At 37.8% G+C, this 20,128-nt stretch overlaps 1 protein-coding gene across 1 annotated transcript in view; it reads right to left on the reverse strand.

Moving 5' to 3' along the window:
• Nucleotides 1-403: 403 nt before the first annotated feature.
• The window catches only part of LOC144665002 (uncharacterized), a 35,570-nt gene continuing 15,845 nt past the window's right edge, over nucleotides 404-20,128 (reverse strand). Inside the window, exons 10-18 of the mRNA XM_078526190.1 lie at nucleotides 15,935-16,006; nucleotides 15,046-15,117; nucleotides 13,534-13,605; nucleotides 10,968-11,039; nucleotides 8,471-8,542; nucleotides 7,330-7,401; nucleotides 6,293-6,364; nucleotides 3,971-4,042; nucleotides 404-530 (exon numbers count right to left, since the gene is read on the reverse strand). Coding sequence (XP_078382316.1) covers nucleotides 404-530; nucleotides 3,971-4,042; nucleotides 6,293-6,364; nucleotides 7,330-7,401; nucleotides 8,471-8,542; nucleotides 10,968-11,039; nucleotides 13,534-13,605; nucleotides 15,046-15,117; nucleotides 15,935-16,006 — 703 coding nt within the window. The remainder of the gene's footprint in view (nucleotides 531-3,970; nucleotides 4,043-6,292; nucleotides 6,365-7,329; nucleotides 7,402-8,470; nucleotides 8,543-10,967; nucleotides 11,040-13,533; nucleotides 13,606-15,045; nucleotides 15,118-15,934; nucleotides 16,007-20,128) is intronic.

Below are 20,128 nucleotides of genomic sequence, written 5' to 3' on the forward strand. Positions count from 1 at the left end.
TTGTGCATAATTTTCCAGCCTGCCCCCCCCCCCCCCCCCCCCCTCGAGTTTAAGGAAGAGAAATACGTCATGTTGTTGTTGTGGAAATTATGGGGTTTGCCAGAGTAGCATTCTCCCGATAATTCAAACTCGCCAACGCCCGTAGGAATCCGGTTAGCCGGGGGGTTGTTGGAAACCTCGCCATCTCCAAAAGCTAAGCTGTCAGAGGGCTCAAGGTAGCAGAACCCAGCTGCGCAAACTGACAATCATCTACGAACTATTTAAATATTTTTGCAAAGTCTTTCTCTAAATAGATACAAAACTACCGTTTTCCCACCCATCTAGCAGCCAGCATTTCAAAGCCTGAACCAGGTCCCTCTATGGCCATTAGCTCTTGTAATGAGTTACTCAACACAAATAAGGCTCATACGACATGATATGGAAGCCCTCCAAAAATATTGAGAGGTAGAGTAACGTACAGGTATACAAGGCGAGAATTGCTATCAAAAATGCCCAAAGGTAACTCCTTCAACTGGTTGTTGTCCAAGTACCTACCAAAAAACAATAACAGCAGTACACATTTCGTTTTTAACTGTGACCGAAATGTTTACTGGATAATAATAATAATAATAATAATAATAATAATAATAATATAATATAATATAATATAATATAATATAATATAATATAATATAATATAATATAATATAATATAATATAATATAATATAATATAATATAATATAATATAATATAATATAATATAATATAATATAATATAATATAATATAATATAATATAATATAATAATATTATTAATAATAATAATAAGTAGCAGATTTGAAATTGCGAGCACGATTACATGGCCTGTAGGTGACATGCGATGCCAAAACAAATAAATAACTAGCACTGTCAGTTATAAGTGGCACAGCTAGATATAAGTAGCAGTGACGCTCCTTATAATTACCACAGTTAGTTATAACTAGCTCTGTCAGTTATAACTAGCACTGTCACCACTGCAGATGGGCTTTAAAATGGCGATTCCATACTGTGCTCTCCAAACATTTCGACTGATAACTCCAGTACGGGATAACGTACAGACCTGAGACTTGGACAAGTAGTTTATATAGTAGTTATCTACAACCTGTAATATTCTTGATTTTTCTGAATAGTTTTGAATTCCTTTTTTCGCGGCGTGACAGTGAAAACCACCTATACCAATATTTTACACCCTCACAAATCTTCACAAGCCCAAACCGGTGGGAAGACCAACCATATCCGGGTGAGAGGGCCCAACTAAAAGAATCTCATCTTTCGTTGATAGATTATCACAACCAATTGCTCAAAACCAACAATCCTACATCAAGGATACTACCGACTTTATCAACTGTGTGGAAAAAACAAAGATACAGCAGAATACAATTCCAGTATCTATGGATGTAACCAGCTTGTATACTGATATACCACATGAAGAGGGAATGGAAATAGTATGCCAAGCATACGAAACGTCCCACAATAACAACCGTCCTATCCAAACTCACTTCCTAAAGGAAATGCTTGGTTTAATCTTATAGGAAAATTATTTCCAATTTAATGGCGATAACTATCTACAAACTCATGGAACTGCCACGGGTACAAAAATGGCAGTTGCATTTGCCAACATCTTTATGGCAAACATTGAAACAAGACAAATTCGCCAAAGCAATATCAAACCAAGAAACTTGAAACGATACATTGATGACGTCTTCTCCCTTTGGGATTATGAAAGACAAGACATTTGTCAATTCACTGAACAAGCAAACAAATTCCACCCCAGCCGCCATGTTATCTTATCACAAGACTGATTCGTGCAGTTAAAGTTAAATCTGTGTTATCCTCGAGCCATCCGCCTTGGTTAGGCGTACTAAGCTACCTCGGGAATAAAGTGGTTCCTGTGAATCACAACGGTGTTTATTTGTGTTTGTCGAAACTCATCGCGGGCGAACAAGTACGACGTTCGGAGGCAGCAACACAGTTAATCATTTGAGCAGGATCACGATCTTTATAATCTATAATAAGAGCCAAAAATATGCTTCGGTAAAACAAAGGAGAGGAAATCTGTAGTATTTTTCGGACATAGTTTTGTAACAAGTATTCATGGTTTCCGGGTTCATAAACTCGACGGCTGTTAAAGTTAATACTCGCTTTAAATGTATCGGCCGGTGACCGTTATGGAGTTAAGAAACCTTTTTTTATGTCAAGAATCGTGACCTCCATTTCTGACCTAAATGTACATCGATGTCTAACATTGGTGTCTGAGCTGTGTACAGTCAACTCGCGTTATAGCGGACACGCTCGGGGCGTCGTTTCGTGTCCGTTATAGTCCGTTATTTTGTCCGTAATAGCGAGTGTCCCCAATAGCGGGGTGTCCGCAAGGCGAGAGTTGACTGTACATCGTGCAATACAAAAAGCCCCAAGCAAATAAAGACTGCACCACACCTACCAATACATTTAAAGGCTCATTTGAAAAAAAAAATGGAGGTGGTATATCTGTGGACAATATTCCATATCTCACACAGGCAAGAAATACATCCTAACGTTACACGACACGGCATGTGTCTCAAATGTTGTGAAACTTTTTCAGTTCACCCAAAATGGATGCTTGGAGTGCAGCAGACACTTTTTTTTAAAGAAATCGCGAGTCGTGGGACGTGGTTTTATGGAACTTCTGTCCACCACTTTTAATGTAACCCGAATAAAACGTTATGTTGATCCTGCCTGCAGTGGTCGTTGGACAGCCATTTACCAGACGACTACAATTACCAATCACAGGATAGAATGGGAACAGTAATATTTGTGATATCTGAATCATTATATAGCAGTGACAATAAATATACAATCAACTCTCGCCTTGCGGACACTCCACTATTGCGGACACTCGCTATTACGGACAAAATCCAGATCCCCAACGAACAAGGTTTGACTGGAAATGACTACCGTTATTACGGACTCTCGCTATAACGGACACGAAACGACGCCCCGAGCGTGTCCGCTATAACGAGAGTTGACTGTAATAAGAGTTTTTTTCCAAAATGCTGACTTTCCAACGTTCTGGAATCATGCGCGCTCAAGAGGAAAACCGAACCTGTTAGACAGGTTTAGAAGACTACAAATATCATTAAATGGGTTAATAATAATAATAATAATAATAATAATAATAATAATAATAATAATAATAATAATTTTTTTATAATAATAATAAACACTTTATTAACCAATTTCTAAAAGAATTACAATCATTTACAATGATAATAATAATAATAATAATAATAATAATAATAATAATAATAATAATAATAGCGCAACTTCTATATAAATACTCAGTTGGGCTTAACAATGAGCTTAAATTAAAAAAATTATTATGAAAATTAGCTTAAGATCACTATTTACATTATTTAAAAAAACTATATACGCTATATAAAAGACAATTTGGATTGTTAATACTGAATAACAATCTATTGAAAAGCTAAATTAAAAAAAAAATGAGTATTAAATAGATTTAGCCAAGCCTAAAAGCGGAGCTCCCAATTTACTGACCAATAATAGAAAAAATAAAGCACTTGAGCCCGCGATCCAACGGCGGTAAACTTCAAAAAAACATTCAACCTCGATGAGTTCTTTATGTGAGCCCGCGATATGGTCATGTGATACTGGTCAGCGGATACCTTGTTTTTACAGCTGTCAATCGACCATGACATGGAAGTCCATTATCAAAGATGTTAACTGGCGTTAACAATAACCTTAAACCGATTTCTGGAGCTCCGGCCCTTCCGCTATTAATGGCAGTTTTAAAAGCGTCAGGTGTCTTTATCTTGCGAATACAACCAAGAGTAAAAATATCGTGAGATATCTGTACATGTTTCGCGCGTTATTTGTACTCCACGAAGCGTAGTTGGATAATAAAGTACAGTAATAGGCTTGTTTGGTGTATAAAGGAAACTAATGCCACTTACAGTTCAAAGAGCCTGGTGTTTCTACTAAAAACTCCTTCAGGCAACTCCGTCAACTGGTTGTATTGCAAGTATCTAACGTTATATAATCACAAATACCATTTATTTGTATGGGTAATCAAATGGTGACAAGTGAAAAAGGCCCGGGAAATTATAAGAATTTTGACAAAATGCAAGTGAAATTATTCTATAATTTCACGAGTATACCATTTGTTTACATTTTAATATCATAGGTGACAAATTGCGTTTGCAATCTTAGATGTTTTTGACTGGTACATTGCATCGCGAACTCTGAGCTTTGAAAAGTTGAAGGCATACATTTTGCTTAAGTTCGCAAGGTTTTTTAGTCTTTGAATAAAACCTTTCAGAGATTCCTTTTTGCCGTTGACAAAAAGTTTCAAAGATGAATCAACTGTCAATTATTTCTCACATTATGACCATAGTTCGTCTTGAATGAACTGAAAACGGCGCCCGTGTAAAACGCTTAAAAATCCGCTGATGACGTTTTGAAATATAAAATATCATCAAAAGTTTTAGTACATGGCCAAGGCTAGCTGGCTAAGATAAAATTCAAGAGAAAATGTACAAATTTTAAGCCTTAAAACGTCTTTTATTCCGGACGCCATCTTGCCGCTAACTACGTTGCCATGGCAATTTTATAATTTCACATGTGAAATTATAAATTAATGTTGAAATTTCGCGCCAAAATTAAGGAGTAATTTGTCACCTATGATATTACTTCAGAAATTAAATGTGTCTGGTTCGCTTCTTGACAACTTAAACGAGAAAAATACGTTGTAATTGTTGTGATTTAAGTTAATTACGGTAATACCCCAGATGGCATTGCGCATCCCTACTGCGCATGATTTCACGCGCGATTAGCGCGCGTTCATTAAAAAATGGCGGCTTTTTCTTTACGGTTTTACCTCGCCAGAGAGGTACATCGTCATTTTCCCGAAAACGAGAACGGTGATCCATCATTTTTTCCTGTTGTTTTGAATTGAATAGTTACTTTTTTCTGTAGAATAAATATGAACCAATTCTCAGTGTAGAATAAGAAATAATCGTCGGAAACGGGAATTTGGAAAATAATTGAAAGTGCTGTTTTATCCGATTGAGCTCATATTTGGCACAGTGAAAGAACTTTTTATCCCAAACAATCGTATGTTTTTTGTTTTTTGAATTTAACGGTTTATGGCGGGAAAATGGCGTCATAGTGCTGAAGGAAAATTTTTATTTTATTGTTATGGCACAAAAAGTGCATTTTTCTAAAAGACCTCGCTGAGATAAAGTGAAATGCGAAAAAAATATTGAAAAAGCTCAATCCGTCTTGAAGATATAGAGTTTGAAAATTTGAATTTTCCGCCATTTTGTTACTATTTTTAGAACAATTACAAAATTCAAATCTTTGTATATTCAAGGCGGATTAAGATTTTTGAATTATTCTTTCGCATTTCACTTAATCTTAACGTCTTCTTTTAGAATCGTGTACTTTTTGTGCCATAACAAGGGAATAAAAATTTGCCTTTAGCATTGTGGCGTCATTTTCCCGCCAAAAACCGATAAATTCAAAAAACAAAAATCATGCAATTGTTTGGGATAAAATGTTCTATCATTGTGCCAACTTTGAGCTCAATCGGATAAAACAGCAAAACGTTTTTCCGAGAGTGCCGCATCAAGCGTTCTGCTGGCCCGGCGTGAATGATGTTTTAAAAGCCTTTAGGCTCGTGCGAGGCTCAGGGAAGCAGGGTCGATGGAACCCATCCCCAGGGTTTTCGTTCTATTAATGCAAAGCGACATAATTCTGCACTGGATAGAAAGCCACTAGCTTACTCTACAGGATGACATAATTTTTTCCATGTGACGTCACATGACGTCATAAGAGCCGTCATCTTTGATCCGCCATCTTGGCTTTCATCATTTATTACGAAGGTCAGAAAATAACGAAAATTGATGCAAAAACAAACCAGAATGCTTATGGAATGTGAAATTAAACAATTAAATCGTACAAATTCGTCTCAAAGCACTGGAAAAATATAGAAAAATATAAACAATGATGAATTTTTGCCAGACCTTCTTGTTTTTATGACATTGCCAAATATCATGAACACATGGTCGACATATCAAAATTCCCGTAAGGGATGAACGAACAGCTACTGTATAAACAATGATGATTTTTTGCCAGACCTTCTTGTTTTATGACATTGCCAAATTCCATGAACACATGGTCGACATATCAAAATTCCCGTAAGGGATGAACGAACGGCTACTGAAAGATTTAGCATTAAAGAGTAAATCCCATTGTCAAGGGTGCCTCTTACTTACAATTCTATCAGCCTGGTTAAGTTATTAAAAACTGCTGTTGGTAAGTGATCCAATTGGTTATTCCTTAAGTCCCTGGAAATCAAATTACAAAAAAGTTGTAATGAGCTTATGGGAGCTGGGATTGCTCTGAGTAATGAGGCCCGGGTTCGATTTCCGTACCCGGTGTTACATGGGGGTTGAATTTGTTGTTGATTTTCGTCCTTGCTCCAAAGGTTTCTCTCCAGGCTCTCCGGTTTTCTTTCCTCTAAAAACACTTTTTAAGATTTTTATTCCACCGGTTATCCAAGGGTCACAGGTTTGAAAGTCGAAATAATGTTATTATATTTTAATATACTGTTATTATATTATAATGTTGTTATGTAACACCAAATAACCTGAACTTCGTCAACGTTGACACGAATAATGTAAATACGGCGCTATATTTGAAATTGTAGGAAAACTTGTAAAAAAACAGCGGCAGCAAAGCCCTACCTCTAGAGGAGGGATGGTGAGTAGACAAAATTAACTTCAACACCATTTAAACGTAAAGTTATGTAAGGGATAAATACCAAAGTAGCAAAAGGTCAGCAAAGATAAGTCTTGCTTTGGAATAGGTAAGAATAGGAAGGGTGCATAAGTGGAGGAAAAGTAAAAGACGATGACGTCAATCATGACTAAATCTGATCCATATTGTATTAATTTTGTATATAACCTTGCGCGCATTTTTAACGCAATAGGAACAATAAAGCTGCACACTCTTGCCCGCTGTCCTCACATATTGGTTAGTCAAAGGCCCCGTCCACACTTTTTGGGTTAAAAAATGTCTGTTCCTCTTCATGGCATAGCAGTAGACTGGTGTATCAGCTTAAAGGTTTCAATCGTCAATAGGACTGTTGTGCCCTCCTGTGCTCATTTAAAGTATTGTGTGGGAAGAAGGGTGATCTGTACGGCGGTTTCAATAATGTAATCTGAATAACGTTGGTCGAATCTTTGGCCTTTCTTTTGTATTTATGACACTTTTAGTGTATGGGAAATTAAGAAGAAGTATTACAACTTACAGCCAATCACATTCAATATTGCTATCAAAAACGCCCGAAGGTAGCTCCTTCAACTTGTTGTCTGCTATTTTCCTAGCAAATAATATGAAAACACCGTTAATGAATTTATTATTTTGGACGGAGTTGTCCATACAGATTACTAATTAGGGTACAGGAATTCGCTTATTTAGACTTTTCTTCGGGATATTGGCAAATGGAAATCGATCCATAGAACATAGAAGATTAACTTTCTAGATTGCAAGAGAAAATGGCAGTAGAGAATGATTGCTACCGCACTGAAAAATGTTTCATAATAATCGAGCTAGTTTTACAAATTCAGGTTGTCTTCATAGAAAAAACAAAGCACCCGGTGCCCAGGATATAGGAACTTTAACTGAAATTAAATCAAAGAAAATACTTGTCAACTAAATTACCCATATAAAAGTACCAAAGACATCACTGACTTTGACCTAAATCTGATGCGGCAATGTCTTGACAGCCGATTGAATTTGACTACTTTGTTTTTTTTTTCTTTACAATATTTTTAACTCTGAAGTTCATTGTCGTTAACTACAAATGACTCCCTCTAAAAACCGTGACATTGTATTAGGCCAGTATTGCGTTTTTGTTCTTCAGTTTTTTCGAAAAATCTCATTCTTTTCTAACAACAAATAACGCAAGAAACCGCATTCAATCAACAAAGTGGATACAGGCTGGAATTGCGTCAATGAACGTCACGGCACTCGCAAGGATGACATACAAAAAATGCGTCAGACGGTTCCCGGTTGGAGTTGCGAATGAAATCTAAGATCGGTTTAGTTCCCAGTAAAAACACTCTCTTCCATAAAACAAAGAAGGCCGTAATAACTGGTTGAAATTAAGTGATGGTAATTCAGGACACAATCTATGGTGGGACTTGCACATAGATCTGGCTACGTGATTTTCTTGTACAGTTTAAAGGTCGTCACAATTTGGGTCTGAAAAGGTGACAGACACAATACATCGTACGAGGATTTCCTGATTACCTGAAATTTCTGTTTTCATTAAAAATTTTTATTTTTGTTAAATTATGGCAGAGCATTCGGACACAGTTATTGAAAGAATAACATAACTTCCATTGCACTGCAACTGATCAAGAAGATCAAGGCCGAGTCCCACTTACAGGGTATCTAGGTCAGTTAAAGTTTCAAAAGTTCCTGCAGGTAAGAGTTCCAAATGATTATTCGACAATGACCTAAAGAAGAGGTCAAGAAAAGGAATAATTATTAGCTTAGAAGTAAGTTTAAGATCCAGTTACCTTATAAACTAATTGCGAATTTGAAAGGGCAATACCGCATTATATTGATGGCTAGCTGGGAGAAAATCACTTCCACATTGGGCGGAGTACGGAGCCCAATACGAAGAATACATTTTCTCTCACCGCCGTCGATATAATGCGGTATTGCCTTCTCAAAATCGCAATTGTTTTGTATCGAGATTAAATCATTTGTAAATAAAGGTGACGGGCCTACACGTGACACCTTTGCCGTTCTATGTTATGTTCGGTCTTTCGACCTTATTTGCTTCTGACGTCTTTCTGATGGTACTGTATTTATTTGGGCATTATGTATTGAATAGAGCCGTAAGATTGCGGCCAAGGAAGTGTCTAGAGGTCATTAATCCGCGCTGCATTGTTTTCGTTTGTAGAGTTGAATGACACCCTCTAAATCTGTCCTCTGCCACATGTTGAATTTCGAATTTAAAAACCGTACATATTCTCACAGAACCTAAACGAAATTCATATAGTGTATCTAAGCAACAATCATTGAAAAAGCCTTGGCGCAGTTGCTGTTTTTCTCACCCGAAAAATAAAAAAGTTTTGTACTCCCCCTTTCTTCCTTTCGATGCAAAAAGACTGCCTTACGTTGCTGCCTACTTTTGCTCACAAACTTAAACGCATTGCACGAGGAGTTTTAGCACATTTACTATCCAGCACTGAAACGGGGGGATGGGGGTGGGTTGGCCAACGACTTTTGTCAATGATTGCAAGTTTTCCGATGTGCCGTGCAACAACAAAACAAAACAACTTGACCAAAAATTAACTTCATTTACCCGTTTCTTTTTTTAGCAAGTAAACGATCATGACAGTATTGTACTCAACGTAAGCAGTTGAGAAAATCAAACCTCAAACAAATTTAGGCTTTCACGGGAATCGAGCACATGACCTCTACGATACCAGTGCTGCTCTCAAACCAACTGAGCTATGAAGCCAACCGGGAGCTTGTCACTTGTGAACCCAGGGGGGGGGGGGGTACTTCCTATAATGGCCTATACGGGGAGGCTCCGCCCGAAAGGGGTACCTTTTTCAGGCTTCAGGTATATAAAAGGGTAGGGATTTCACGAGGATAAGTATAGGAAAGGGTATGAAAATCTGTCATTTGGCTATTTAAAAGGGCCTTTAATTAAAATACTTCGAACGGACGCAATTTATGGTTTTATTATTTTAATTTATTAAGCGCTACATAAAAATGACAAGAAAACGTCCTATTTCAAGTCCACGCCATGTCTCTTAGGTATATGAAAGGGGTACGTTTTTTCAGTTAAAGGTATACGAAAGGGGTACAATTTTTGTGAAAAATGGCATATAAAAGGGTAAGGGGTTAGAACTTGGGGCGGAGCCTCCCCGTATAAAACTTTTTTGAGTAGCCCCCCCCCCCCCGGGCTTGTGAGTTCGTAGTATACCCGTGGATGGAGAAGATATGAAATGAATACATGAAATCGATATATCTGTACTGCGGATATACATTTTAGGCAAATGAAAGATCATCGCAGTAATGTTTTCAACTTAAGCAGTTGAGAAAAGCAAGCCTGAAAACATCCAGGCTTGAACGGGAATCGAAACCATGCGATACCAGTGCAGCTCTCTAAACTGAGCTACTTAGTCAACCGGGATTTAGCCACTTGTGAGTTCGTAATATACCCATGGATGGGGAAGGTATGAAATGAATATTTAGTAAATAACCCCTTCAGGCGGCTAGTATATTGGAAGAAAATGCCCGAGGCTGATAGATTGTCGAAAAATGAACAGTTGGCCGAGGAGCGAAGCTTCGAGGGCAACTGTGCCAAGGGCACTATCCTTTTAGCCAAGGGCATTATCCTTCAATATACCAGCAAGCTTGAAGGGGTTTATTTATTTTATAACCCTCCGATTAAGTTCTACAACGCGCTTTATTGTAGCAAGTTTATAGGAAATACCTGCAGTGATAAACTCGGCGTAACTGTGGTTAAAATAAATGTAGTTGATTGGTTTAAGTGAGCTTTTAACTCTGTGATTTCTTTAAAGGTTAGAATTGGAAAAGGTGACTCTATTCGTTTGTTTTGTGCTTGCCTTCAAAATCGGGCGACGGATATCAAATCGGACGGGGTATATTCGCTGATACCCGTCGTCCGATTTTGTAGCACGTGATGCGTTTTATCCAATGAGCGCGCGCAAAAAATTACTGGGTGGGTTATAAATGAATATAGCTAGGTATATAATTCTGATATTAGATTTCTGCTACGATATCCAAAGTAACTCACACAACTACAAAAAGCAAATCTTAAGGCAGGGGTTTTCGCCTCCTCTTAATATCAGTAAGCTTGATTTTGTCTGTTAAATGAAGAACAAGAAGCCAACTTACAGCCACCATATTCGAATGTTACTACTAAAAACTCCCTCTGGCAACTCCATCAACTGGTTATTCCACAATAGTCTGGCAACAAATTGCAACAATCAGCCGTCAATTAAAGGAAAAACCGTTATATAAAATCAGAAATTGTCTCTCAAAGATGAAGATCGATTACCACAATGCGTTCGCAGTAACCAGGGGCGCCCTGTTAAGGAAATCCGCACACAAACCACTCATGCATTGTAATGTTGCAATTTAAGTAGATAATAAAGAGTGCAAGATAAACACTTTTAACTTTTTGCGTCTTTGAATATTTGTTTCAACCTCCTTGTATTTGCAATTGGGTACATGCTGCTGGATTTCGGCACTGCGGTTGTTATTTCCAGCCGCCAGTGGTAGTCATTTGTCAATTATGTTGTTATTTTTTTCAAAACATTTTTTTCGTCGCGCTTTTAATGTCTTAAGACGGAAAACTAGTGAAGGGAAATCTTTTAGTTTAAGGCAGAAAAAAATGGCATGGTATTAAAAAATACTCAAAGCAGTTGTGTGGTTTTTAGTATAGTATATTCCAAAACAAACTCCAATTGGAAAGAGAGTGGGTTAATCCCGGGGATGAAAGATGATTTTCTTAACATTGATTGAAATAGTTTTTGGCGAGTCCAAGTGAGGTTAATTTTATCTTTGATTAACAAATGCAAAATCGACAAATCTTCACGCTTCTGAAAATAATTATTTTTTGTATAAACTACAGGACGTTACATGTCAAATAGCCAGACGACGGCAAACGTGCAAGAAACCCCCTGAGCAGTGAGAATGGGGGAGGGACAAGCCTGCAAAATAGCTGTATCTAGCACTGGTAAAGAAATATTTAATACATTAATGCCATGTTTGATCTTAAGATTTGCGCGTTTTCGCTGATGTTTGTATATTTTTGTCCAACATAATATCCAACAAAGGGGGGAGGGGGGTTCACGGGCATCCCAGTTATTAACTCTTAAATGAGCTCAGGAAACATTTCGGCAATATTCCAAACTTTTCAAGCATTTTCCGACGAGTTTCCAGCAGTGATCCGAATATGCTTCGGCTAATAGTGATGCACTTTACAGAGTCCAGTGTTTAAGAGGCAAAAAGATAAATAAAATCTGGCATAACCATTAGCCGTCCGCATCCACCGTCCGTGTCCATACTTTACAGAGTCCCAATTTGCTTCACGACCGTTTCTCTGCCACGACTTTTTTTGGATCTTTTCAGACCGGGGGGATTTCCCACCCCCCCCCCCCCCCTCCTGTAACTTCCAGAATATTTAAGCAATCACAGTGAAACTAAGAGGATATATAGTATGTCCAAAAATCTATCTTTTGGTATACGTCACGTGAATGATGACGTCATGTCACGTGACAATTACATCACAATGTCAAAACAGCCGCCATCTTGGATCTGCCATCTTGGATTTCAATTTTTCCAAAACGTTAGAAAACCGCCAAAAATTACTGCAAAGTACTCAAAATCAATAATACTGTGCTTAAAAACCGTAAAATGATGAAAATAATAATAATAATGATAATAATAATAATATTGCATTAAAGTTATTTTTTTATAAATTTGGGAAAACATGTCTGTCATGCCATGGTAACGTTAAGTTTCTAACACAACAACCTATCCCACCAAATTAACCCAAGATAAATTTTAGATAAACTCGCCAATTTTGGCAGCGTTTGGTTGAATCTTGAATAAGTTATAAGCGTCCAAAGTCAGCGCAGGCACCTTCCGCCCCCTCCCCCTACCCCCCCGGTCTGGATAGGGTTAAATGCGATGCTATTGTCGATAAAGACGTACTTTCATTATGCAAATGCCGTTTTCAGTAGTTAGAAGCGGATTAAGCTTATATTTGACCAGAAAATGTCAAAATTTTCCAAAACATGCGCTTTTTCGAAACAATCATGGCGCCAATAGGTTAAAGTGCTGCTACTATACTCAGCACCGTTAGTCAAATAATGGCTGACAACTGATCACAGAGATGCTATAAGTATTCGGCACCCCGAGTTAATATGAATAGGTTTGATAATAAATGGCAAAAACAATGAACGAATGAATGAATGAATGAATGAATGAATGAATGAATGAATGAATGAATGAATGAATGAACGAATGAATGAATGAATAATATAAGTTCTTATACAGCACATTTACAAAGCTCAATGCGCTTCAAAATTAGAATTATGGGATGAGACCGAACTTCAGCATATCATGCGCCTTGGGCAGTCGCTATACGTCAATGTGTATAATCTCACCCCACCACCCAAACTTGAGATACATGTGAATAGAACAGACCACAACACCGGGAACTTCTTTCCCTGATCTTTACGATTAGTGTGTGGGTTCTTTAACGTCCCCTGCTGATCATAACACTAAAGATGTAGGAGACGGGGCCTACGGTTCGATAAGGACTATAAGTTATCTTCCTTATCCGAGAAGACTAGAACGTCTTAACCATCTGCGGATGTTACAAAGGCAAAACGTTCTCCTCAGTTATGTTAAGACCCTGAGTGTGAATCTAAAGAAGCACAGGCCAACTTACAGCTGCTCTAGTTGGGTATTGTTACTGAAAATACCCGCAGGCAACTCCGTTAACTGGTTACTGTGTAAGTTTCTAGCAATAATTAATCAGAAACATGTGTTACTATAATGCAAAATTATATGATACCTCCACAGACTGTCTTAAGTAAGCGCCTACGGACAGATAATACCAATTAACAATTAATTACAAGCTACGCTATAACATACATTTAGAACCCCCCCCCCCCCCCCCCATACACACACATACAGTGCGTTATCGACGATAATGCACAAAAATCGTGCATTATTAAAAAGTGTTCAGCTTCAAGGCTTGTAGAAGTGGAAGAAAATGATATTCCTCAAGTTATCAACGATTCAATACCAAAAAAATACCAAGAAGAAAACAGCCTGGAGTGTTTTTATTTTCAAAGGTAAACTGAAGCTCAATTTTTTTTTGTGTGCGATTGCCTGCTGGCTTGCAATTGTGAAAGTGATCGACTCGCTGACTGTATTTATGAACGACTCCATTTATGAACGACTCCAGCTAAAGAACATTTTAAAAGACCATTTTATTCTTTATTTATTTACAGCTTATTTTGGATTTCTATATTATTGATATTAGCCTGTGTAAATATCTACAACTCAAATTCTTCAGTATTCATTAACCATTTTCAGACCGGGCTTTTATGGACCTTCTCTGACCGGGGGGAGGGGGGGGGGCTTCGGAGGCCCCCCCCTATGTAACTTCCAGAATATTTAAGCAATCACAATGAAACTAATGGGGTATATAGTATGTCCGGACATCTTTCTTTTGGTATACGTCACGTGGGATGATGACGTCACATCACATGACAATTACATCATGATGTCAAACAGCCGCCATCTTGGATCCGCCATCTTGGATTTCAAAATTTTTCAAAAATGCTAGAAAACCGTCCAAAATTAGTGCAAAGTACACAAAATCAATAACAATGTGCTTAAAATTGTAAAAAGTTAAAAATAATTCCATTGAAGTTAATTTTCATGAATAGAAACACTAAAATTACAAATTTGGGAAAACATGCCTGTCAAAATGCCGTTGCCGTGGTGATGTCACCCTCCTGACACATCAACCAACCCTACCAAATTATTGCCAGAGAAAGACCCTTGTTTTTAGGCCATCGTAACTTGATTAAAAATATAACACAAACAGCGGTAATAAACATTATGAAAATGCGATTTTTCATAATGTTTATCACCGCTGTTTGGGTTATATTTTTGCCAGATAGATTTTAGGAAAACTCAGAAAGTTTGGTAGCGTTTGGTTGAATCTTGAAAAAGTTATAAGCATTCAAAGTCAGCGCGGGCCTCAAAAGCGCCCCCCCCCCCCCCGGTCTCAATAGGGTTAAGTGATGAAAAGAGTGTTATCATCAGGTTTATAAAATATTTACCTCGGTTGAAAACAAATGTAGCCAAAAATTGATATGACCTGAGTATTTCTTCATGAATAACATTTTGTTTTCTGGTAAAGAAAGGGGGAAAGAATATTACTTACAGATTATTTAGCTTGGTGTTCCTGCTGAAAACTCCCGCAGACAACTTTGTCAAATTGTTTTCTTGCAAGAATCTAGCAACAAATAGTAATAAAAACCGTTAACTAAAGCTTACTTGAAGACATTGCAAAGAGAGAAGCTAACCAAAAATAGGGTTTCCCATGAAAGCCACAATATTTTTCAGGCTTCTTCCTTTGTAATTTCTAGAACTGCCACTTCACTTTGGGGACCATTTTTTGAGGATCATTCGTTTTCGTCCGTTCTTTTCACTTAAAACAGACAACCGTACAATAACACGACAAAATCAAGAAATTGATTCATGTATATGTAAATTGGATATTCCAGTGCGGATACCGGAATCAAATTTTGCTTTAACAACGGTGAAAAATCACGCAGCAGAAGCGGAAGAACGCATTCTTGTAATGTATTTGTAATTTGAGATAATCAATTTTCTAGTCAAAAACAGTTAATCTCGATTTGTTTTATCCTTGGACTTTCGACTTCAACCGACTTAGGCTTTGAATATAAGTATTATTTAATATCGACAGTGACATTTTGCAAGGATGGTGTGGGGAGAAAAAGTCCAAAAACTGCAAAAATAAAAACCGAACGTCAGCTTTTGAGTGTTCTTCAATAACATAATACGTGTAATAAATAGAAATGCCGGACTGCACATTCAAAAAAGGCAGCGTAGCAGATACATTTATCTTTTTCTATCCGCAACCATGCTTTTTGTTGCATATTTTATGGCTGAAGGTAAAAAAAAAAAAGTATTCCACCGAAAGTCTATTCTTTGTGCCAAAATCGTCTTGTTTAGGACAAATACACTAAGATATATACTCCACAACTTTCCACGACCGAACTAGAGTATAAAGAATTCGTTGTACTTACAGAAGGTATAGGCTAGTAAGATTATCAAAAATTCCTGGAGGTAACTGATGCAATTGGTTGTTGGACAAGTCCCTACAAAAGTAAGTTATAAAAATACCAACTCGTGTGGAGTTAATATTTTCTAAAATAAAGCCTGATGCGATTAAGAAAAGAGGGTGATAGGGAGCTCGCTTTTGCTATTTTACTTTCTCGAACTCCAAAGTTAAAAGTACAATTTGCGTTCAAAACAAAGGATTTACTTTTTTTAATATACACACATGGAGAGAAGATAATTTCACTCCGTTTATGATAATTCTGATATCGCAGCAGTGTATTTAACTGTCAACTTAACTTTAATGTTTATCTCGCTCTACATGTTCTCCCTATGAAATAAACTCATTTATTAAATGTAGTAAAAGCTGGCCCTATCTATTTATCGATCATGGTGTATAAGATGACGTGTGTAGTTGCATTTAGCTAAGTCAAGTTTTATAGCTGCGAGTTCCCGTCGTTTACTCCGAGTTGGCTATAACCATTCGTATCTAACATGGGCGAATGCAATTATTATTTTATTAAATTATTCTTTAGGTATAAATCGACTGGACATTTCATTTTGATGTAAACTAAGTGGTAGTATGAATGAAACTGAAACAAAAATTGTGCACATAGTTTAACAGGGTAATTACGTATAAAGCGGCAAGAACATTATTGAAAGGTATAAAATTTACTGAAGGGTTGAGCCTAATTTTATGTCGTACACTGAATGAACTCGGGTCAGTTTGCCGGTCTTACCATTAAGTGTTTGCTGCTTTTCTTCTCCATTCAATCGCTCTTGTTGTACAAGTATTTACAAGTATTTCCAATTAGACTTTTCGCATCGTTCCTTTTGTTTTGGGTAGTTTAGTTAACTATGGAATTTTTGTGTTTTTTTATGTGGTTTTTATAGGGACAGCACTGGCGATTACTGTATTTCCTGTAAGTAAAGCTCCCCAAATTTAATTTGCTATTTTCAGGCAACTTAGAGCAGTTATGTTATAAAAGAATTGGTTCATGCTTTTAGCTGTGCGTATATCGACTTAAGGATGCGCTTGGGAGTTTAAAGAGCACTCAAGAAGCTAAACAGGCCTACTCTGGGACCCAAAGTCGCCGTAGCTTTGGGCGACTTACGGCGACTTTAGGCGATTTTAGCTTATTTTGTCCAAAATTACGGGCGATTTTGGGCGATGTTAGGCGATTTTGAGCTACGTTAGGCAATTTTAGGTGACCTTTTAGGCAATTTTGGGTGACCGACCTAAGTACAGTTGGGGTATACATGTACATGGGAATCAACATGGTACACCATAAAGCATTGTTACAGAAAATATCTATACTATTTAAAGCGACTTAGAGCGACTTTGGGCCACTTTGGGCGACTTAAGAAAGACTTTCAGCAAATTTCAAATATCGCCCGGCAGAAATTGGAAAATCGATTTCCCTCATATTTTGCCCACAAATAGCCTTTAGCTAGCCTTGAAATTTGATGTAGTTGTTTTCGTCTCGAAGCGCTTTAAATCCGTGAAAAACTAGAAAAAGGAATTTCGCCCACAAGATCGCCGAAAATGGCCGAATTCAAAGCTACAAGTTGGCAACCTAAGTTTTAACTTAGTTCGCGTGCAAAGAAGAACCTGAATTTTTGAATACGTTTTCTTGAACGGCAAGGTATTCAGCTTCTAAAATTAGGTAATAACTTGACTTGAGCGTCATTCGAGAATTATTTACTAATTTTGTAAAAATACCGATATCTACTGATGGGGAAATCCTTTATTTAGGGATAAAATTCAGAATGTTTTTTCGCCATGTGCCATAACTCCAAATTTCTTCAAACTTTGGCTGTGGAAGCCTTTTATGCTATTGTAACTTATGTATGAAAATCAGCTTGGGTTCTCTTTCGAGAGATTTTTGAGGCGCATCTGAAATAACCGAATTTTAACGAAATAACATCAGCAAACGGTAAACAGCGGACTGTTGCCGTGTTTTGGCGCCAAGCGGTCTTGTCAAAAAAGGCTTATTTAAGCCGACAGTTGTGTTACGAGTTCTTAGTACTCATAAGCCAATATCTTGTTTAGTAAATACAGGTAGAATAAACTCGATTTTAGCGCCAAAGTAACAATATTTAACTGGAACAAGCTGAATGAATTTCTCGAGTGTGAGACATATCTTGACGAGTTGTCGATTTCATGTCGCAAGACGAAAATAGAAACTAATTTGTATTGTGGGCCCACTGCAATTAATGCATTTAAAGTAACACAATACCGAAAGAAAGATTTTCCAAATCAAATGTTAAGTAGAAAACTAAGGTCTTCCGTAAACACTTCAAGTAATAAATGGTATAAAATTTTTAGTTTTGTGTGACATAGCGAAAATTAAAGAAAAATGTAAGAAATGACCAATTTACAAACTGAACTGTTCGACACATATTTAGGAACGAAGCGAAATTAAACTAAACTATATCTTTGCGTGGTTTTTTGTTCAGTAGACCGCGCGTTTTTGATGGTCAATGGAAAGAGTTAACCGGCAGAAAAAAATAAAATTAGGAGATATGCCCTTTTTAAAAAATTTTAAAACCAAAGTCAGATGCAACAGAGCGCCGTTTGAAACAAGCCAAGCCCATTCCTACCCCCCCCCCCCCCCCGCCACTGAGGTGGGCGCATACCCCTACTCAATCTTCCCAAATTATTTCAACAACTGTGTGTCTATAAACGATTGGTAAATACTAGGTAGTTTAGACGATCCTGCTTCATGGCGCTTTTGGGGGGTAATTCTTTAGACGTCGGAGAGCAGAACATGTATGCTTTGAAGTCTCCGATGCCACCATTTCAAATACGATCTTACAGGTTGTGGACCTTTCCTAGTAGCGTTTTGGGAAGAGAAGTTTCGTTAAAAGATGGGAGGGGCTAGGGGGAGCTTGCCCCAATTTTTTGTTGGGGGAGGGGGAATACAGTCCCCTGCTCCGTCACCTATGAAATTGGTACTGCAGTAAATTCATCCCTTACTGAAATGTACATGTTTACGTCGGTAATTAGTAATGCAAATTGTTGGTCGTTTCAGGTCAGAATTTAAAAAGATCAGAGCCATAATCGAATTTGAAACGATCAGGGGCCATAATCGATGGCTCCTGAAAAAAAAAATTATTTCGTACCTGATTTGAAATAAAATTCGTTCTGTATCCAGCATCAACGTTCTTAAAAAAATTAAAGGTTCTTATATAAAGAAAGCGAGTATATATTCTTCCTGGCCTTGAACAATGTTGGTCACAGTTACTTCTGGCAGGAACAATTCTTCGAAAAAGAAACCAAGAGATCCACGTATTGCTTCTTTCGTTTCACCTTAATATGACTGGTGTCGATTTCAAAGTGATTGCAGATTTCTTTTAGCATTTGAATAGCAAAAGAAGACAGCTTCGAGGAACGGACGAGTTCACATAGGTTATAGCAGTCATAAACTATTGGATGCTCCAGCGACACTTCCTGCATGACTGTATTGGTCAACTCTTGAAGGGCACTCTCCCTCTCTGCGTTGTCCACTTCCTCATCACTAACATCTGCTACATCTTGCCGGCGTCGCTTAGCAGCCAGGCGACTAAAAAAGCTTGCTATCTGCTTGGAAGTCAGAAACTCGGCGCTTGTAAAGAGACGATTCCCTTCACTGTCCCTGGCTGTCATCATGGCTCTTGCAACAGCGTCTGGATCCTCTTTTCGCCCTGATGTCTCTCCAAGATCGAATTTCTTTGTCAAGTAATTTCTCTGACTAGTATTGAATCTAGTTCTTTTAACTTGCGACGACCGCAATGCCCAGCCCATGGGAAGAGACACGCTTCCTGTCGGTCGTGGTTTAGGTACTTCTGTTGGAATGTTTGGGACGATACCAGATTGCACTTCAAGTCTCTCTGAATAACCAGTAATGGCTCTGTCAAGAAGACTCTCGTTTTCAATAGCGCGGTGATGTTTGCCGCAATCAAGGTGCCGCTGAAGTGAGGAGAAACGCTGATAACGTTTAATACATCCTTCTTCAGGACAGGAAAAGAGACTTACATTTGATTCATCAGAAGAGGATTCGTCAGAGCTTGGTGAATCGCTTGGGGCCGGTGTGTCAGACTGTTTCGAAGGGATCTTTGGTTTCTTAGATTGAATTGTTGTAAAGTTCGCTTTTTGTCCGTTAGTGACGCTGTCAACTGCT

This window comes from Oculina patagonica, chromosome 9, assembly GCF_052425735.1.
Source record: "Oculina patagonica isolate OP01 chromosome 9, crgOcupat, whole genome shotgun sequence".
In the NCBI taxonomy this organism is placed as follows: domain Eukaryota; kingdom Metazoa; phylum Cnidaria; class Anthozoa; order Scleractinia; family Oculinidae; genus Oculina; species Oculina patagonica.